General features: G+C 42.1%; 1 protein-coding gene across 5 annotated transcripts in view; it reads right to left on the bottom strand.

The window, feature by feature from the left end:
* The window catches only part of sdk2a (sidekick cell adhesion molecule 2a), a 111,836-nt gene that overhangs the window by 13,414 nt on the left and 76,657 nt on the right, over positions 1 to 21,765 (bottom strand). For all 5 annotated transcript variants that reach the window (XM_074656509.1, XM_074656510.1, XM_074656512.1 and 2 more), the window contains exons 15-37: positions 21,199 to 21,346; positions 19,258 to 19,398; positions 18,731 to 18,912; positions 14,670 to 14,785; positions 13,402 to 13,597; positions 13,203 to 13,301; positions 12,906 to 13,097; positions 12,609 to 12,730; positions 11,566 to 11,675; positions 10,584 to 10,734; positions 8,424 to 8,661; positions 7,692 to 7,807; positions 7,145 to 7,334; positions 5,780 to 5,878; positions 5,409 to 5,603; positions 5,119 to 5,320; positions 4,939 to 5,042; positions 4,594 to 4,664; positions 3,099 to 3,234; positions 2,831 to 2,887; positions 2,303 to 2,404; positions 2,075 to 2,190; positions 1,773 to 1,959 (exon numbers count right to left, since the gene is read on the bottom strand). In XM_074656509.1, the coding sequence (XP_074512610.1) occupies positions 1,773 to 1,959; positions 2,075 to 2,190; positions 2,303 to 2,404; positions 2,831 to 2,887; positions 3,099 to 3,234; positions 4,594 to 4,664; positions 4,939 to 5,042; positions 5,119 to 5,320; positions 5,409 to 5,603; positions 5,780 to 5,878; positions 7,145 to 7,334; positions 7,692 to 7,807; positions 8,424 to 8,661; positions 10,584 to 10,734; positions 11,566 to 11,675; positions 12,609 to 12,730; positions 12,906 to 13,097; positions 13,203 to 13,301; positions 13,402 to 13,597; positions 14,670 to 14,785; positions 18,731 to 18,912; positions 19,258 to 19,398; positions 21,199 to 21,346 (3,270 nt within the window). The remainder of the gene's footprint in view (positions 1 to 1,772; positions 1,960 to 2,074; positions 2,191 to 2,302; positions 2,405 to 2,830; positions 2,888 to 3,098; positions 3,235 to 4,593; positions 4,665 to 4,938; positions 5,043 to 5,118; positions 5,321 to 5,408; positions 5,604 to 5,779; positions 5,879 to 7,144; positions 7,335 to 7,691; positions 7,808 to 8,423; positions 8,662 to 10,583; positions 10,735 to 11,565; positions 11,676 to 12,608; positions 12,731 to 12,905; positions 13,098 to 13,202; positions 13,302 to 13,401; positions 13,598 to 14,669; positions 14,786 to 18,730; positions 18,913 to 19,257; positions 19,399 to 21,198; positions 21,347 to 21,765) is intronic.

Genomic DNA, 21,765 nt, shown 5'->3' on the forward strand with positions numbered 1-21,765 from the left:
TTAAACTAAAAGTAGCAACCACACTCTAAACACCAACTAAAACTAAACTTAAATGTAATTGAAATGTCAAAACTAAATTAAAAACGAATTGAAAATTCTAAATTATTATAACCTTGGTCGCAATCCTACTTTGGGCCAGAACGACAGAGGCAGAATACTCAGTGGTAAAATTCTGTAATTAATAGGGATGGGGATCGATCATTTTTATTGATACCATTTTCTGAACTGCTTAACGAGCTGAGTCTTTATTGATACTTTTCTATTATTTGGTGAAAAGACGAGACGACTATAAATTCTTAACATAACTGGTATTGCTTTTATTGCTTAACTGTGAGTCTGTGACTGATTTCTGAACATTAGAATGAAATTTGCCTAACCTTCAATGAACTGATGCGTGGCATTTATTTGAAAAGGAATACACAACATAACATATAACTGTGACAGCAACCAACCGACCAAATGAGAAATGAAGAGAACAAATAAATAACCTAATGTTTTACTTGCTACAAGCAATTTGAAGTTCAGCAGTCGTCAGTAGATATCTGAGCTTCCATATGTCACAATACTAATTTAGCACATCATCAACAGCAGTTACTTTCCCCTATTTGCTCCAAACTCTCAAGACATTTGGGAGAATTACACCGGCAACAAAAGTAGATTTGGGCCAGTACGACAGAGGGAAATCCAGAGGCAGTATGCTCATAGTCTGAGACAAAGTCCAGTTATGCTAGATGGCAGGAAACAGAAATACTCGGAGATTAAAAGTGAGAGCGGTTTCATTGTTCATTGTTCTTTATCAGAGCATGAATAACAAAATGTTTTGTGTGCGTGTACAAACAGGTACCGCGGTGTACAGCTCAGATCAATGCGAAAATGAAATCATTGTTTGAAGAAATGAGTCACTGAAAAGCAAACTGGAAGTGGACACCAGAGTGCAGAATCACTGTGTGACCTTGATTGAGAGCTGTGAGAACTGACCTAGCCCAGATCCAGCTAAGTGTCGGGATTTTGCCACAATTCTGCATAGAATTCACAAAAGCTTGTGTTGGCTGGCTTCCCAGTACCCTGCGGTGCAGAGAGCCAAAATTCCTGCCTGTGTTTTTTAAGTTCTCAGCACTTTGTACCCCTCGCCAATGTCACAGCCTTCAAGGGGGCGAAAAAAGACAAGAGAAATTTATACTGGAAACTGTTTTTGTGCTGAAACCGCAGTGGAGGGACTCTCGCTCGCTGGTAAACACAGGCGTCTTTGTGCAGTTGTGGCCAAAAAAACTAATCTACATGTGTCCCCCGCACTCTGTATTCACTGCTCCTCCGCTGTCATTAGGCTTCCACCCTTGTGGCTTGTCCTGGATGAAGCGGCCAAAAACACTCTGATCTCTTATGCTACATCTCACAGGACCAAACTCTTTAGTGAAAATGTTCTATTTCTTGGTGAATACGAGGAGCGAGGCTTACAGTATTTCTCTTAAAGCTGCAGCAGTTTTGTGCAACACAGTGACTAAAAAATGAAAGTGCTCATCATCTATTCTTTTGTAAGGCACCATTTGTGACTGAATAGAAGGCCAACTTTGAGATACTACTCCACACAAGCACCCTTGAGCACCGTAAAATAGTGAGGAGGAGTATCATTGTGCTGACGACAGAGGGAGACAGACAGGTGGGTATAAAGAAATACAGAACTGTGAAATGCTATAGAAGATCTGAGCTGCGAGATGAATGCCGCTGGTCTTTTTTGAAGAAACGCTACCACATCTGGATTCGCCGCAGCTCACCTGCTTGCTGAGTGCGCCCTCTGGTGGGCAGGGAGCGGGGCCCGTCCCCTGCAGCATTGAAGGCTGCCACGCTGATCATGTAGGTGGTGTAGCCTGTCAGGTTTTTGAGCTTCACCCCGAGTTCCGGCAGGAACAGAGTACGAAGGCGCTCTGTCTCATTCTGGAGCTGAAACTCCCAGAAATAGATCTGTGAACAGAGACAAGGAAAAAAAATCATTAAAAAGATAAAAAATAAGAAAGGAATGATGTAAGTTTGGCTGATTTGCTGCAACACAGGAAAAAAAAAGAGAGATTATTGATACCTTATAACCCTGTATGTCCCCGTTCTGAGCATCCAGAGGAGGAGGGTCCCATGTGACGTCCAGCTGTGTGGCTGTAGAGGACTGGACCACCACAGTTTGGGGAGGGGATGTTGGTACTAAAATGGAGCAGAGTGTAATCACTTTTTCTATAGGCCTTGCTTAACATCTAAGAAACGAAGATTAAAGGTAGAGTAGCACACGCGCTGCACAGCGAGAGAATAAACCTACCCGCTTCTCCAACAAACACTTCCTGTGGTGCACTGCTGGGACCTTCCCCCACAGCGTTATACACACTGAGACGGATCTCGTAGCGTTTGTGTTTACTCAAATCTGCGAGGAGAGAACCCACAGCAGCATTATAATGGAACAGTTAAGATCAAAAAAAGAAAAGTTCCTCCAGAGAGACACACAGTCATAGTGATGCTCGTGGCAAGACAACATCATGAATTGAACAAAAAAGACAGAGAGGGTGGAATTGTAAAGGCAAAGTGATGAAAAGATGGGGTTGTTGTGGGGACACGGGGAAGATTTGTCAGCGATTAAAAAGAAAGAAGACACTGAAATAATGATAGGGCGGCTTGGAGAGAATTAAGTCATATACACATCTTAAGAATCAGGCGGCGGCCCCTCAGCGGGTACGGCTGAGTGAGAGGACGACGCACAGGCGCAGATGCTGTAAATTTTATACAAATGGCATGCAACAGATGACATGCAAACAGATGGAGAGTGACGGAAGAGAGGCATAAAGGGACTTACTATCCAGTTCATACTGGGTGAGCGAGGACTCACTCAAGTTCCTGACGCTGTAAGGAGCTGGAGTTTGGATAGAGGATGGGCAGGATTGGGGAAACAAGGATTGGGAAAAGAGCTGCAATATTAGCTGCTATTTAATAAAACACACCACAGGCCTTACTGATAGCATCAAAAGCAACACTTTGATGTAAAAGTAAGTACAGTTAAGACTCCGAGTAGCATCGCTTTCTGTGGAGTAGTTGATGGGTAAGCAGTGAAAAAGTAAACTCACCAGTGAGATCAGCCCAGTTGGCAGAGGGGCTGTTAATTGTGCGGACAGTGAAGCTGCGAAGCCGGTCGTAGTGTAACTCCCGGTACCGGACCCTGAACCCCAACAGGACTCCATTTATGTGATCCTCAGAGGGAGGCTGCGAAGAGAAGAGGTCTGCTTAAAGGGATGGTTCGGGTGTTTTGAAGTGGAGTTGTATGAGGTTCTTATCCATATTCAGTGTATCACCTACAGTAGATGACAGTTGGCACGCCCCCAGCTTGGAGAAGCAGACAGGAGTTACTTCACAGAATCAAAGCAATGTACTGCTGTGGACGGGGCCGGCAGCAAAACATATTTCAGCCAAAAAATCAATATCAGTCTAAGTGTACAATCTATTTATAATATTTTCATTGCTATACCGTGCAGTCAGACAGCCCTTTCCAACGGGGAACCGAAGCCGTTGTATCCATCTATGCTCTCGCCAAAGCCACCAGACTCCATTGGGAAAAACAGTAATTTTACCTCGCAGAACACAGGGGTTGCTGGTCTATCGCTGTCTCGATCGGTTAGTTTGTTTGTGCTATAGTGTGACTCTGGTGAATCCGAACTAATCAAATACAATAACACAAACAAACGTAGGCCCGACTCATCAGACAGAGCGCGATTTAGCAGCCTGGGGCGGCTTTTTGTAATGTTTTCAATGAGAGTAAAGCGTTTTGCGCACTGCTTTTGTGTTGCTGAGCGCCTCGCCCTCGTGTTTTTACAGGAGCACCCTGAAAGCCTCGAGTTTAAAAAAATTCAACTTAGAGCAGAAAAGCGCCCGATGTCATTATCGTTTTTTTCTCATTGTTGTGCCTTTTGCTGGATACCCGGAGCTACATGAGTTTACTAACCATAGTTACCATAATCTGAAAAGAAAACAGGCAAATTAGTGCGGTACTTGAGATTTCATGTAAATTGTTATCATTATTTTAAACTGTACTATTAACTATTTGGGCGGCGTACAGTTCATGGTTTGTAATATGGTAACATTAGCACTCATTTGGTGGTTGCCTAGCAACATATACAATACAAAAGACGCAGCGAACTGTAAAAACTGATTTCTCTGATCGGGTATAACAGTGTTTTTTTCAATAGAGTCTGGTTGCATCGGCAAGAGCATAGATAACGGTTTCAATTCCCCGTTGGAAACATAGACTCTATAGCTGTCTCACAGGAAGGTAAACCAGTGAAAATATTCTAAATATAGAGCACACTTGAACTGATATTGATTTTTTTGTTGCTGTCGGCCCTGTCTACAGCTTGCTTTGCTTCCGTGCGGTAACTCCTGTCTGTTTCTCTGTACTGGGGGCGTGCCGACCGTCATCTACTGTAGGTAATACACTGACTGTGAATAAATACCTCATACAACCCCACATCAAAACACCCAAACTATCCCTTTAATGCCCAACACTTAACAAACATGAATTCATCCTTCCATTCACAAAACACAGCGCCAAGTAATTCAACGGCGTACCTGCCAGCGGACCAGCACAGATGTGGTGGTGTGAGGTGTAACGGACAGAATGGTCGGGGCTTTGTCTGGGGCTGGAGGAGATAAGGGGAGAAAAAAAACAAACGAGAATTTTGGTGTTAGCGAAACCAACCCAGCTGAGCAGAGTGATATATAATTCAAACAGTCTGCTGGGGAACAGCTTGAGAGTAAACACACGCACTGTTGACGTAGAGCATTCGCTGTGAAAATCCAAAGTCAAAACATGAATGTAAAGGCATTCGATTACAAAAGTGTTGTTGTACAAGTGAACAGGAAATTCAGCGGATAGTGACGACAGGGGGACATGTCTAACTACTGCAGTCTTACCATCCTGTAGTGTCGTGATGGCCTCACTCTCCTGGCTGTACTCGCTGTCTCCAATGTCATTGGTGGCTTTTATACGGAACTGGTACGAAGTGAAAGGCTTTAACCTTTAAAGAGGAGAAAAAAAGTCAGAATGAAAACTGCTGACGTTTAGGGGGAATGAAAGCGGACGTTCACATTTACCTATCCACTATGTAGGAGTGCGTCTCGTGGCTGACTGATGCAGAGTGGACCGTCCAGTTGCTGTCCGGCAGCTCTCTGTACTGGACTGTATAGTAACGAACTGGGGATAGGCCGTCGCTGCCTGGTTCCCATGACAACAGCACTTTGCGAGCCTGGACTTCCTCTTGAGGCACTACGGGACGGCTCGTTGGTTGGGGTCGGGCTGAAGGGCACACACATACACACATTCAAGGATACTCTCAAACTTAATATTTTAGAGGTGAATAATTTAAACAGCTGCGGTATTTTACCTCTTTTTTCTGTTGTGACCACGAGAGCCTCGGCAGCCTCGCCCCAACCCTTTCGTGTCTGAGCGGTGAGGCGGTACACGTAAACCATCTCCGGTTTCAGTCCGGACGCCGTGTACTGTCGCGCGCTGGGGCTCAGCACGTCTACGGTGGCGGCGTTGCTGTTTGAGGAGTTTCTTCTGTACGTGATCTGATAGGCTAAAAGGACATATCAATATGAAGCCATGCAGGAAAGAAGTTGAGCAAAGAGAACAATTTGGCTGCACTACAAAATCAAACAATATTGAGGGACATTTCTTTTTTTTAGACCACAAAACTTTGTCTCATGAGAATATTTAATGTTGTAGAGGAAAGTCTGTATTTTGCAAACTGACCCAGGATGATGCCGTTGGGCTGTGCAGGAGGCTGCCAGATGAGACGGACTGAGGTGGTTCTGACTTCTGGGAAGAGGATGCCGACTGGAGGGCCTGGTACTAGAATACATCAAATAAACAAATCAGGCAAGAGTATTAGACAGAGGTGCGACCAAATCACAAGTAAGTCTCAAGTCTTTGCACTCAAGTACCAAGACCTAAACTTTGAGTTTCGGGTCCTAAACCAGTCATAATGCGCTCTCATTTACGTCTCGTCTCCGTCTGTAATTTTCAAACCGCACATTTTGCAAACTGCAATTGTTTTTTGTTGACCACTGCGTAGTTTTTGTACACAAACAAAAATATCTTTGGTGTCATTTTTTTCAAGTGGCGCGCAGTCATGCAACGGTAGCTCTTCATGGTTTTCTCCTGCAACGTGATTGGATGCTGTTGGATTGGTTCAAACAAAGTGGATCTGGGGAATTAAGTGCTGGGAATGAATAGCATTAATTGTTTCAGGAAATGAAAGGAAATTGATTTGTGGCCCACTTTTTAATTAACATACTTTTTAACCTTTGGGCTCGAGGGAAGATATGAAGTAAAGTCAATAGGTTCTAGGGCTGACCCGAATGCTTCGACGCTTTGACCGTTGCCATGGTATTCCACCTCAAAATCACTTTTTGAAGGCTTTGTTTTTTATTTTTTATATATAAATATGTAATAATAATGTATACATTCCAAAATAACCCATGAAATAAGGAATAATCCCACAACATTATTCATATTCAACATTCAATATTATTAGTTATTCTCAGACGGATGTCGCTGTTTGTTGTGTGTAGAGGTGCGTGTGTGTACAGTAGTGAAATGGTGGAGACGGAGACAGACAGAAGAACATGTCAGCCTGCAGCTCCGCAAAGCTTCGATACCTTCAATTATTTCTCACCGAAGCTTCAAAGCCCAAAAAAATGGTATTTGGGACAGCCCTAATAGGCTCAAATCCAAGTGAAGTCACAAGATTGGTGTTGAGTTGCAAGTCTTTTTTGATTTTGTCAAGTCAAGTCTAAAGCCATCAAATTCATGATTTAAGTCTGACTCGAGTCCAAACCTCTGGTATTGAATGTGACATATATCACAGATAAAACAAAATGGACCAAGGAAATAAATCCATTTTAAAACAAGGTTAAAAAGAAACACTTTCTATAACACGTTTCTTTATACAAGGTGTGATCAGTCAGAACATTTCAATCATTTGCTGAAACAATCTTGATAAATTGATTAGTAACAAGTGAAATGATCCCAGCACAGTGACATTTGTGTTTGTTTAGAGAATTATACAATTTCAATAGATAGCAACAAGTTCAAATAGGCCGGTAAAATGTTTACCATCATCCAGGGTCCTCTCTAAAATGGGCGGCGAGCTGCTCCTTCCGTCTCCTATACGTGTGAAGGCGAGGACCTGGATCTCATACAGGACGTACTTGCCCAGACCGGTCAGCTGGACGGTGTGGGTGGTGTTGCCCTCCACCTCCCAGAAGTTGGGTGCTGTGTCTGAGTCCTTCTCCTTATACACCACCTGAAATACACAGTGAATGATGATGTGATGAGGAAATAAGTAACAGGAAGATGTTTTTATGTTTTTGTTGTAACTTTCAAATTGATTTAACAATCTGCAAAATATTGATTGACCTTTGTACACATAGTGCTGCAGGAATGAATCCCAAAACCCAGAGATGAGTTAGCATTTTAGCACTTCTGGTTCCCTCATCTGGAAATCAATGTTTTTTTTGGAGCTATCCCATTGGCTTTTTATCGAAGGAACCATGGCGATGCTAACTTCCTGGTTGGCCTACAAAAATACATCATCCCTCCACCATTCTATTATTCTGAAATAGAGATAATTCTCAGATGAATGGGACTGTTGGCTGCTGACCTTGTACCCCAGGATGAGTCCATTGCGGTCAGCCTCTGGGACTTCCCCCCACCGCACCAGGATGCTGCTGGAGGTGGTGGCGAAGGCTGACACGTTGGTTGGGCCGCTGGAGGGTACTACAGTAAAGAGGTAAAGGACGGAGCTTAGCACACTTCAAGCACATCTTATTACATATATGGCTGCGTCCGAACTCACATACTATGCACTACATACCCAATATGTGTACTATCGTTCAACATACTTTTGTGTGAATAAACAGCAGAATGTATCTTTTCAGACGCACTGAGAAGTAAGTTACATCGTCACTTCCTGAGAGCATCCTTGCCGGTTGGAGACGTGTAACCATGGTAACCCGTACCAACCTCATGTGACCAAAACGACAGTTTGCGAGAATCAAAGTCTGAATTAATTTTATAAACATATTACGTCTAGCAAAGTGAAATCTTATACTTACACTTAAATTGAAGTGTTATTGATGTTACAGAGCTGTCCGTCAACGTCTGTTATGAACGTTGTCGTCACTACCGCAATGCATTGTGGGATATTTATGCCACCGTAGTCTTTAGCGTTTGCATACTGTAATATATTGCGTACTATTGGTCTGATACTAAGGTTTTGGACGTACTAAAACGATCTCACATACTGTTTTAGAATACTAAATAGAATTTTACTGTGGAATTTCGGACGCAGCCTATGTGTAAGACACATGTATGCATATATGTCCTTCCTCACCAGACTCCCTGGTCCTGCCGTGGACCGGCTGGCTCCAGGGCCCGGAGCCGATACCGTTGATGGCCTGAACTCTGACCTCGTATTCCATCCACTCCTCCAGGTCCTCGATGGTGAACTCCCTCTCCAGCCGGTCCATGATGACGTGGGAGAGGACCCCCCCTTTGGACCCGGCTTTGGAGTACTGGACCCGGTAGCCGACGAGATCTGGGTTCCCGTTGTACTCCCACTCTGGAAGAGGCTAAGAGGATTTGTTTTGTTTTTTATTCCACCAGTTGGAGCAGGATCAATACAAATGACATCATAACGGAGTGCATAACGAAGCAATAAGCCGCGAGAGGCCGTACTTCACGGTGACATTACAACAGCTAAGAGGTGTCGGGAAGAGAAGCTCTCAGCACTTAGCACTGCACTTAGTGGTTTTAACAAAATGTGGTAATACTCCATTGTCTTTAAATAATTGCACATTCATCTGTTAAATCAATAATACTATATAATCCTAATATGTAGCAGGCAATATAGATCTTGAGAGGCATAGGTGCAACAGGTTTGAGTGATTCATTAATATTGAAATTAACTACAACTTAAAGTGTGTTTTCAGGGTGTTTGCAATCACTCTAAATGTCACTCAGCCAAATACGGTGATCTTAAAATCTTGTTTTCTAGTATGCAGTGTATCTAGCACTGACACATGGACATAATTGAGCGTGATAAGTGAAAGCACCTGCCCTATGTGCTGGGCTTATTTCTATTAAAGTGCTAGTGTTCTTGAAATTAATGTGGCCTTGACTAAGACCTCTACGGCCACGATGCGGACCACAAAGTTCGGGAACACTTCATTTTACAGGTCCATAAATTTCATGGCAGTTAGGTGATAATTAGCAAGTAACTTATTTGAAATTTCTTTGGAATTACAGCCAAATTAACCCCAAAATTTACCTCAAAATGTATCCAAAATTATTTTAATTATATTCTGCTATCTCCCAATAGCTGATAATTTATTTAATATATTTCCAGGAAAAGAATACAAAGTTAATTGATATGCTTTATTTCCATATCTGCTGATAAATAGATAATAATTAGCAAATAACTTAAAAAACTCCCTGAATCATTACATTAGCTACCGGGTTACATTTGTGTAGCCAATAAGTCACACAATGGTGAGATTTGTGCCTGATCAGACGTGTCGTCTATTAGTTTTCCACCTCCGATGAAGAGCAGCGCACAGCCTCAGGCACCTATTTTAATTATTATATGCCTTTTTAACATATAATTATTAAATAATGTTTACAATAAAGTAATTTTCCATACATTTTGAGGTAAATATTGGGGTAATTAATAATTTAATAAAAAGATCACTTGCTAATTATCACCTAATTACCAAATTAAGTGTTACTCAAACTTCTACTACAGCTTTGAAAAGGGTCGCAATCACTGAGCTTTGTCATTTGTTTGAAGGGTCATATCACACCGCTGACACCGCTGTGTTGTTAAATCCAGGTGACACGCACTCTTCATAACCCCGCAGGAGCTGCAGGAGTATCTCGCCTCTGTCTCTCTGTCTGCCTGGCACCGACCAGGCACTGGCACGGCGATGATAATGGGCAGATGTAGCGAAGAATACATTGGCCAAGTGCTGACGCAGGAAGCCGCAATTATCAAGTACAGAGTGTGTGTGCGAGAGTACAAGGACAAACTTATAGAAGAAGGAAAAGGCAACATCTCATGAACGAAACAAAAAAGACCTAATGAAGTGTGCCAGATTCTAAACTTAAGTTTTGTGACAAGGGGGATGCTTGTGAGTCAGTTGAGTTGAAGCCAGCTGTCGTAGAGAAAGTCATCAGACTTTTTAATATATGAAAAAAATTGATTTTTGTTATTTGGATGGGCAAAATGAAATTGCCTAAATCTGATTTGACAACGCTTATCTTATCAATGTTGTATCCAATTAATATCCCAAGGGCATTTTGCCAATTCAGTCCCAACATGATTTTCCATCAACGAGAAGGACAAAAGATAGCTTATGCGCATGCAAAGGCATATCTAATCCAGCCTAGTCTGAACAGGAACAACCCAGACGTGCTCCAATAATAATAATAATCAAATAAAACTCCACTAACTTCACACATAGGAACCAACGTGCAACGATTTGTGACAACTTACCACCCAGCGGAGCCACAGGCTGGTCTCGCTGGCGGTGCGAAGGGTGACATTGGCGGGGGAGATGTCCGGAGGGGCCTGCAGGGTCTCGATCTTCCTGGACGGCTGACTGGGAGGACTGGTGCCCACGATGTTCACCTGATGCATCCGGAACCTGGAGCAAAGGAAACCAGCGGATGGTGGATAAATCATCATAAAGGTGGGTGTTTAGTCAAGATCTGCTGCTGGTGATACGGGGAAAGGATTAGATTAGATTATTTAAGATTAGATGGAATTTGAATGATGCCCAAAAGGAAAGTAGGTCATTGTAGTTGCAGAGAAGAGGATCTATTTATGAGTAGAGAAATAATAAATAATTCCAACAAAGTAAATCAAGATAAAAGATAACCAGTTTATTAGGTTGGCTGATTTTTCACTTTGCAACATTTTCATAATGTACTTTTTATAAGACGGTTGGGTAAGGTTTTATTTCATATACAGCTAGGGAATAATTCAATATGATAATTTATCGTCTTTCAATGGAACCGTATCGTGATGAAATCATAAATCGAGATATCGTGATACACAATTACCTCGTCTAAATTGATAATAACGAGCACGTACTAACTTAAATTTCTCAGAAAATCTGATGTGAAATATTTTGAGGGAATATTTGAAGATTGGGGGTTTTGTTCAATGTGATTAACAAATAGTGTTTATATGGAAAAATTAGTTTTTTTTCTCTATAATTTCAACTGTTTATGTTCATTTTACACTAAATTTCTTAATGAAATGAGAAAATGCTCAGTACTTTTTATTTGTTAAGTATTTAATTCAAACAGGAGTATATAAAATAGGCTTTACTATGTGGTTATAGACTATTTATTTTTGACTTACCGGAAAAAATGTGTGATATATGTTGTTATCGCGATATGCAATGACTTATATTGTGATAGAAGATTTTGGCCACCTGTATACATTTGTGTGTTTGTGTGTGTGTGCTCACCTGTAGAACGTATAGGGGTTCAGGTCCTGGACCTCCAGTGATCTGGCATCAGGTTCATTAGTCAGCTGATGAACCACCAGCCACTCTTCATTGTCTCCTACTATGCCAATCTGAAATGCACAGAGAGAATTAGGTGCTATCAGCACGAGAACAAATTAAAGAAATTAGCTGGTATCGTAAAACCTGCACTGATATAAAGACATCAAACAACTTGTAAAAAAATCCAGACTGCTCTCATTGTGTTGAAGAGGACCTATTATGCTTTTTCCCTTTCCTTTAGTGTGTTATATAGTGTTTTGTGCATGTATAAGGTCTGCAAAGTTACAAAGTCCACGCCAAATGGAGTTACTCTCCCCCACAGAAACACTGCTCCGGAACTGCCTGAAACGCCTCACTTGAAGTCCCGCCTTTTCTTCCGTAAAGTGGTGATGTCACCAAGTAACACATTTGCATAAATACCTGCCTAGCGGCTAGTTTGGCACTCCCTCAAACTATGGATGTATAAAGAAAACTGGATACAGTGTTGGAGGCGGGCTCCCGTTCATTCCAATGAGAGTTGCTCAGTCGACTCGACTGCCGAGTGATAACTCCACGTCTCATTCACATGAACGGAAGAAGGGAAATAACCCTGGGTTCGGCTATTAGTGCATTTTACAACTTTTAGGACCTAGTGATTTAAATAAGGGTTATTCAAGTGTTCATACTGAGAAGTTGATTCACCTCAAAATAAATTAATCGCTGAGTTAGGGACATCTCTTTCGCAATGTAAGTCTATGGGAAAAAGTATTTTGGGGCCCAATGGCATCACGTGATGGACATGGAAGTTGTAGTAATGCCGTTTGGCCACTACGAATATTTGCTTCACAGGCAAACAGAGCGTTTCAGACAGAGGGTGAAAAGAGGTGCTGCTGCACAGCCAGCATGAGGAAAGCAAAGCCTATTTTTGAACATGAAAGCATGTAAACATGTTCTAGTAGAAACCCAAAATACAAGTATGCACCTGAAAATGAGCATAATAGGTCCTCTTTGAAATAGATCCATACCTGGGCTTCAACGTGCCAACGGGAAATGGATGTCTTGCCATCATAACCAGGTTTGAACTGCAGGGCGACAGAGCGAGGGCCGATGTTGGAGATGGCTAAATTGGTTGGAGGACCGGGCAACTCTGCGGAGGAGAGCGGGGGAAATTAATTTCACTGCTTTTAGAAATAGCTGAGTAGAAATCAGTTCAGTCATGGGTAAGTGGTTGTAGCCCTTTCAGTGGACACTTGAGGTACTTATGAATTCATATTATAATTCATAATTACTGTATAAGTTCATCTATTAGATTGAACATTCACCTGGTGGTACGCCAGAGGAAATGGTGGAGGCGGAGAGCTGGCCCTGGCCCTTGGCAGTCATGGCTGCGACCTGGATGGTGTAAGTGGTGAGGGCAGTGAGCCCCGTCACCTTGTACTCTTGAGTCAGGTTGGGCAAATAATGGGTCACTCGAGTATTGGTCCTGTTGAACTCCTCCCAGGAGATACGGTAGCCTGGAAGAAGAGACGAATGTTCACAGTAAACACAGCTCAGTGACTCGTAAACTGAGCGAAGCAGAGACGACATGTTAACGTTACATAATTATCTTTAATGGTTACCTGTGAGGACGCCGTTTTTCTCTTGGGGCTCCTTCCAGCTGACTTTTAGTGAGGTGTCCAAGATATCAGTGAAGCTGAGGTGTCCCACGGCACCAGGGGCTGTAAAAAAATAATAAAACAGGCAGTAAACGAAGTGAACAACAGCCTGACATGTAATTATCTGCAAATACCATATAATATCCGGAATGGGCAAACTTACTATCCTCGTGGGTGCGTAGTCGCTGAGGCGGGCTGCGCGGGCCGTCTCCGGGTGTCGTGAAGCACAATACCGACGAGTAGTACTCGGTGTATTTTTTCAGGCCAGAGATGTAACCAACATGGACGCTGTCCTGGAAGTTGGGACGCACCGTCATCACTTGGACCTCGTTTGAACGAGTTTGTTCCCACGCCAACAGCTGGACATGATGTGACAAGGGACAGGGTATCAATGGTAACATCAAGATTTCTTTAATACGGGGAAAATACACATAATAAACACGACAATATGATAACATGACAAGATAACCTCATAAAAAAAATAAAAATTAAGAAAATACTTTGACAAAAGGAAAATAATAAATAAATAAATAAACAAACAAACAAACAAACAAACAAACAAACAAACAAACAAACAAACAAACAAATAAATAAATACCAAAAGATAACAATAAAATGAATAGGATCCCTTCAGTATTTCAGATAATTAGGTTGACAGTACTGTACATTTAAAAACTAAAATATACATATGACAGTTTTGTATTTAATATTTTATATTTAATATAGGGCTGTCAAAGTTAACGCGATATTAACGCATTAACACAAATTTGTTTTAACGCCACTAGTTTCTTTAACGCATTAACGCAACTTGCTGTTTTCAGGTTGTCGTTCAGTTTTAAAGCTGGAGTGAAGATCACTAGTATCATGTGTGACTAGAAAACCTAATGAATCCAGTGGTACCAATCATGTCATACTAGCTCGTTGTGAAGGAGGCTAAATAACGCTCCAAAGTTACGCTAAATTTTGGCGAGGAAAAACTGTTATGGCCATTTTCAAAGGGGTCCCATGACCTCTTTTTTTCCATTTCATGTTGTGGTGTGCTACATTTTGGTGGTTTGTAGAAATTATTTTTCCCCCAAAAATTGGCTTTGCAATTCATTTTTTAAGAAACTTATATTCAGATTAGCTCTTGATTGAGCTTCAAATATGAATATTTCACCCAACAGAATAATTGCATTCATTATCTGGGGACCGTTTTCATCCAGAACCCCCAACATTATGTTTAAAGGTGTAAACGTAAAATAAATATTGAGTTGCCGTAGCCAATTTTGGATGAGATTTCTTTTAATTTAAAAAGTAAAATGTAAAATAAAAACTGTTGCTCTGTGTTAAAATCATGAATAATTGAGGAAATGAGGCTTTCAGACTTCGTAATGAGATGTTGCTCCTCTAGCTCCGACCACTAGGGGGCACCAGTTCTGCTATGCTCACCTTATATCCCTGGTTGATTCCATTGATAAACTGCGGGCTCGGGGCACTCCATGTAAAACGCACCGTGGTGGAGTTGACAGCCTCGGCTTGTACATTTCCTGGTGGCACAGTGGGCACTGATCCAGAGGAGGGAGAGATAGAAGAAGAGGAGGGAGGGGGGAGGGGAAAAGAGCGAATAGTGATGAGACAGGGAAGGAAAATACTCGAAGATGTACAAGAGGCACTTTCAGACCAGCCTCGTTTAGAGCGTGAGAATCCGGCTGAAGCATTTTTTATTTTTGCTCATTTGGGGGAGGAAAGAACACGCCAATCAAACCGGGTGTGAGAGCGCTTGCCTAAGGCGTCTTCCAGGTGAACCCTGCAGCAGTTTGTTTGAAGCGAGCATGCGATCCTGATGTAACACCGGAAAAACAGTCGAGGAGTCACGCATTAATGAAGCTGATTGGCCGGCGTTGGTCCTCGCATCCACACGCTATCCTCCATTCCCTTTGAGCGTATTTAAATGCACATCATGATCTGCTCTTGAGCCTTTAATGGAGTGAGTGACGGAAACATACAATTAATGAGAGCTGAGCTAAACAACATGAGTGCCTTGTTCACTGTCGCTATTCACTGACAGCGACTTGGATGATGAAATTATTATTTATTTTGTGCACCGGGAGAGACGCATGGGTATAAAATAAAATAAAAAAAACAACCTTCCAGGTTTTCAAAGTTTTGCTAATTAAACATAACGATTTTGTGTTTCTCTACAAATGCAGCACATTTGTTTACTTGCAGGTGCATCAGAGCGGCTCATTAATTGATTGATTGATCAGGCATCACTCAAAAGTAGTTTCTTTAACAACAATGTGTGCCAGGTAGAATCCATCATTTCTGAAGCATTTGAAGTATTTTTTAATCATCCAGCCAAAAAGAAACAGACATAAATAGACGCCATCTTTCCATTCCCACAAACACACACCTGCACAGCACTCATAATATAAATGAGAAAACAATTCTTTTATACGGCAGGATGTAAAGATGAAACGGTGAGAGAAGACCGGTGAGAGCAAATCAAAAGCAACGATTGTTAAAAGAGAGAAAAAATAATAAGTGTGCAGCGCAATTATAATAACAAGCTGGACAGAGAGAATAAGTCTGTGTGTTTTAATGAGTGGTTGAGAAACATGCTGCGTTCAGGTAAGCAGGAGAAACAGGAGAAAATGACAAAAAGATATACAAATAATTAATTTGAAACCAGTGTGATATACAGCACCGCAAACGCATGTAAAACCTAATGAAATCAAAATATCTGCTGATTCACCCTCTGTAATAAATGCATGTGAGCAGGGAGTGGAACAGAATAGGAAATAGGAAACACTCCCAATTTTCTTATGAGTGCTCTAGAGAATATTTAGTGCGTGTGGTGTCCATGGAGTGGATTTAACATGACAGGGATTCAGAGATATGTGGTTGTGTTAAGCCTTCCAAAGCTTTATATACAAGTTAAAGGAATTTAAAATCAAACTGGAAGCCAGCGCAGCATATCTAAACCAGCAGCGATATCCTCTCTCTCTCGTGTTTGTTAAAGTCTCGGAGCAGCAGCAATTTGAACTCGGCGTAATCTATGAATTGACTTTTGAGGAAAGCCAGTAAAGAGAGTATTATTCAATCTTCTTGTAATGAAAACATGGATTAACCTTTCAACACGCTGATGCATTAGCTGGAGCCTACTTTGGCTATGTTTCCAGACAAAAAAAGCCTTAAGATTCGGTGCCAGAAATAATCTCAGATTTGGCTCGGTGCAAATTTACAGTGACAAAATGTGACTTTCATCTTGTGATGATTTTTGAATAGACAGGAACATAAGGTGCTGGAATCACCGGGGCGTGACGGAAATATGTAGCTGTACGACACCGTGGAAAAGTTCACAGTGTGTGTTCTAATTATACTACTCAGCATGTAGAATGAGAGAAGTCAAGCGAGGCAGCTTCCTTTAGCGACTTCCAAAAGTGTGTCACAAGCCTGACGTACATCATCACCTGGTAATCTATGTGCAGAATCAATTAAATGTCTCCAGGTGGTCAATGGGAACATTTTTCTTTTTTGACACCGTGATGCAATAATAATCTACAAGGTGAAAGAAAAGTGGGATAGAGAGCTAGACAGGAAGTTACAGCTGTTGTCCAGCTGTGGGTCGGGGCGAGCCTTTTGAGTAGGGGTGGGCGGATCGATCGGAAAATATCGATACTACCAATACCTATGTCTCGATTTGAAGATCGATTTTTTGCGTCAAAAGGATTGATACAAAAAAGGGATCCGTTTCTCTCTTCTACACCCATTCATATTTTATCAAAGAGTAGAACTGTCTGTGCAAATGATGATCTGTTGTACCGTTTGCTTCTCACTGCTGTGTGACGTTGTGTGCATTCAAACAACAAACGCGGTATCGTATCAGTATCGATATCGGTGATTCTGGCCCTGTATTACTTGGTATCGGATTGAAACCAAATTTTGCGGTATTGCCCGCCCCTAATTTTGAGGAGGAAGAATTAGAAGCAGGAAGACAAAGTACAGGACGGTCAGTCATCATTAATCCTTTAAGGCATTAGCATGTTCGTTCTGCCTCGATTGGGTCTCGAACTTACAACCTCTGACACCAAGGGAAAGTCACTACGTTGGTGAGCTTACTGCCCGAGGGAAACTACCACTTCACACTATGACTGAGACAATCGCCAGTGTGGCACGTAAAGGCAGATTTCAAACTAGTATTAAAAATTCAGTTTTTGAGACAACATTCTGAGAATTTGCGTACTTCATCTGGACAACACAGAGATGTCTGTAATTTATTTATATAAAGATTGACTGCTCCATAAGTGACAAACTGATGTTTAAATATGCTTGATTTCCATTGACTGTAATGGTTCACATGAGGATAGAATTCAAACTACTGTCAAAAATGATGTTTTTGAGATACATTTCTGAATTTTACCACACTACATCTACCATGACCTCAAAATGTTGGCATTTATTTTCATGAACATTTTATTTATTTTATTTTTATTTATTTTAACACTTTATTTAGCGAGAATTTGCACTAGCATCAAATGTTTTGATGCACTGTGGGCTCAATTTTTGATAATCCAAAAATCTGTCTGGATCGTTCGTGGAGAAACTAGGCAGCGCTGATCCAATATGAATCAATATTCTGTCACTATAATGCCTATTTCTCTCCTCAAATGTTTTCAGAAACATCTAAGAACACTTGAATTACAATATGCTGAAAGGTTATGATGGATTTTTGCCCAATGATGCCAAAAATATAATCCCTACTGCCGCTTTAAAAAGCATCACCCTCACCTATGCTGAGTGGTTAACAATTATAAGAAGTATTCATACAGTGGAACAAATTACATTTATACTAAGATTATAAAAAAATTAAAATCTACAAGATGAAAGTGATCTAAACCGACTTAAAAGATTGACTTGAATTAAAAAATAAAAGCTCTAATGAAGCCATCGGCTCATGGCTGCGTACAATTTGTCCTACGGTGCTGCAGCACTTATTGAGAAATTACCGACATAAAAAAAACAGACAAAAACAAATAAGTGGTGCTGAGAGGAAAATTTGCACTTACACGGCCATGTCTTTTACATTCATACATTTAAAAAGCCTCGCTGCTGCTGTCGGTGCTAAGTGCTGACTGCTGACTGCTGATTGCGACAGGAGTGTTAGGGAGAAGGGCTGTTAGCAATGCGTGTGAATCACCTTTTCAAGGTTAGCGAAGGCTTTTTTTTTTTTAAAAAGCGTGCTGCGGAGAAAAAACACGGCCGTCTTTGCTTTTAATTTGATCGTTAAAAACAGATGATTGGATTGAGCGTCAGTCACAAGTTTTAGGCCGCGGGCTCAACACGAGCCGAGGGACTAATATGATGAGGCTGCAGGTAATGAATGGAATTTGTGGGACTAAATAAAGCCTCTGGTACTTACAGCGACTAAGCTGCAGGACATTTTTTTAATTCATACTTGCAGACTTGGCTGCTTGTATTCCTTGGGCATATGTGATATTGTGCCTCACCCCCTTGCAGCGTCCATTCAGTGACTTTGTGGCTGTAGGTGCCCCGGCCCGCTCCATTATAGGCCGCCACCTCGATCTCATAGTTGGTCCAGATGATGAGGTCCTCCAGGAGCAGACTATTCTGGTCTTGGTTGGTGATGTTTTTCATCTGGCAGTCCACAGGAAGCCCCGACAGACAGTACCTGGCAGCAGAGGGAGGAATCGATAGACAGAGGGAGAGACAAGACATAAATATAAATATATTAGATTCTCCCCAAAAAAAGAGGAGACAGAGAGAGATGGAGGAGAAGCCATGCAGAACAGTTTTTTAGAAAATGGTTACAAAAAGAGAGGTGACACCAGATGAATGGAGGGGAAGGTATTTAATTGGCACCAATTATTCCATTGCAGCGGTGAGCGAGAATGAAGCGAAATGGAGAGGAAGAAAAGGAGCTGACATAACAGTTATTATCACCATCTGAATGGCATTAGCTGACAGGCACCTATCCCTGGGAAAGGAATAATACGGGCTGTCATGGTCTTCTTACCTGATGATGTAGCCCTGGAGTGGCCCATTCTGATGGCTCTCCGGGGGCGGCTGCCATTGGATCATGATGGACTGATTGGTGCGGCCGCTCGCAATGACGGTCTGAGGGGGGGCGCTGGGCGGCTCTTCGGGGAGAGTTAGTCTGAGGGGAGAAAAAGAGAGGTGAAAGAGGAGACAAAGAGTGAAACCATGCATTAATTATCGGGAGTTTCTGCATATTTCCATCCCATTTCATCATAGAAGTCAAATCATAATAAAGCCAGCTTTTTTTAATTTTTTTTCAGAGCACCATAAAGGAAAAGTTGGGATGAGTGTGTCTTTGTCCGAAACATATTCTCTATAATACTGTCCGCGGAGGGACATCTCGCTATGGCATGACAAGGATCAAAGAGGCCTTGGTGAAAATGGAGCAGCACAATGGAGAGACAGTGTGAGAGGAAGATATAAAAGAACAAGAAAAGAGAGATCCAGGCAGACTTTCCCTTAAGCCAATTTAAGATGACATCTTGATTTCTTCCCAGCGCACCGGAGCGCTGCTCGGGAGGACATGAAGCAGAGTGTTTAGGATCAAAGAGGGGTGCCCGGGAGATGCCTCAGAAAAGCCCTGCACTCTCGCTGGCGTTCAGTCACCCTCCTGTGGTGTGCTCTTGTCTGGGGTACATTCACACAGGAAGTGTGAATGAGTGTACGGTGCAGACGGTGTGTGATGGGTAGTGGCGGCTTTGAAGGGACTTCCTTGCTGCCGGTGTAAAAGCAGCTAGGGGCTGTCAATCGATTCAAATATTGAATCGCGATTAATCGCACATTTTTTATGTTCAAAATGTAAATTAAACGGGAGTTCTGTCAAGTATTCAATACTCTTATCAACATGGGAGTGGGCAAATATGTTTGCTTTATGTAAATGTAGGTATATATTTATTATTGGAAATCAATTAACAACACAAAACAATGACAAATATTGTCCAGAAACCCTCACAGGTACTGCATTTAGCATACAAAATATGCTCAAATCATAACATGGCAAACTGCAGCCCAACAGGCAACAACAGCTGTCAGTGTGCTGATTTGACTATGACTTGCCCCAAACTGCATGTGATTATCATAAAGTGGGCATGTCTGTAAAGGGGAGACTCGTGGGTACCCATAGAATCCATTTTCATTCACATATTTTGAGGTCAGAGGTCAAGGGACCCCTTTGAAAATGGCCATGACAGTTTTTCCTCGCCAACATTTAGCCTAACTTTAGAGCGTTATTTAGCCTCCTTCGCAACAATCTAGCATGACCAATGGATTCTTTAGGTCTTTTAGATTCATGTGATGCCAGTCTGTTCCCTCTAGCTTTAAAACGTGTGCATTAAAGAAATTAGTGGAGTTAAAATGAATTTGCGTTAACGTCTTATTATCGCAATAACTTTGACAGCCTTAAAGCAGCACTTGGGTTGTGTTGACATGGTCAGACATATAGTGTGTACAGGTTAATCTCGATGAGATATATATGTGTGTGTCTGGTGTGTGTGGGGGGGCTGTAAGATGATGACCATTTACACGTCAAGAGAATTCACTTGAGATCTAAATCTGTGTTAAGCTCTGCCTCTTTCAAGCCTCTCTTGTGTTTTACTATGCAGCACGGCGAAGACCGCTAATGGGAGGGAGAGAGATGAAGATGGGTCAGCGCACCCATCAAGTCTTCACAAAGCGCAATTTCAGCTCATTCACAGTTTTTATCTTGAAAAGGGCCCCCGTCCCTGAAGCCGGCACTCCCACGGGAGCGAACAGCAAAACTTAGAGGAAATAATCATTCCTATTGAAGACGAGGCAGAGGAACGAGTTGTTCCCCAAACGCTGTTCTCACCAGCGTACACACATTAAGTTACACAGACCACCACAAGCAACATCTTTTTAATATTCAGTAGATGCAGAGCGAGCTAAGCGCAGTACCCACCGGTCAGTCTCTTTGCTGAACTGGCCTCGGCCCACGTCGTTGACGGCACACAGGCGGAACTGGTAGGAGCGCGCCGGGATGAGCCCCCCAACGGTGACCCCGGTGGACTCCGGTTCAATATTGGCCAGAAGCACTGTCCAAGGAGCATCTGCGGCAGAGAAGACGCACAAATTAGACGAGAGCTGTGAGCAATACAGCGAGTGAACGGTAAATGACCTTGCGAGAACATTATTCTCTTCAGCACACATTTAAATTCAATGTTATTCCCGACTATTATTGCACATTGTTTCATTTTCAGCAATAATATTGCAGCTGCCGATAAAAAAGCAAGTCATTTATTTTGTGTACACTCCCTCTAAATATCAGATTGAAATTCAATTATCCAAAAAGCGGATCCCATCTGCATCCTCGGATTCATTTTCCTCTTAATGAGTTGTCATCCTCTCAGTGAGCCTGAGCTCCGGTGAGAAATGGCTGAACGATTTACTCTCTCTGGGTGAGAGCAGAGCATTCCCACTTCTTTGATTTTCGTCGAGCGTGAGGAAGACGAGAGCATCGGGCATCAAC

This window comes from Sebastes fasciatus, chromosome 13 (genome assembly GCF_043250625.1).
Source record: "Sebastes fasciatus isolate fSebFas1 chromosome 13, fSebFas1.pri, whole genome shotgun sequence".
NCBI lineage: Eukaryota > Metazoa > Chordata > Actinopteri > Perciformes > Sebastidae > Sebastes > Sebastes fasciatus.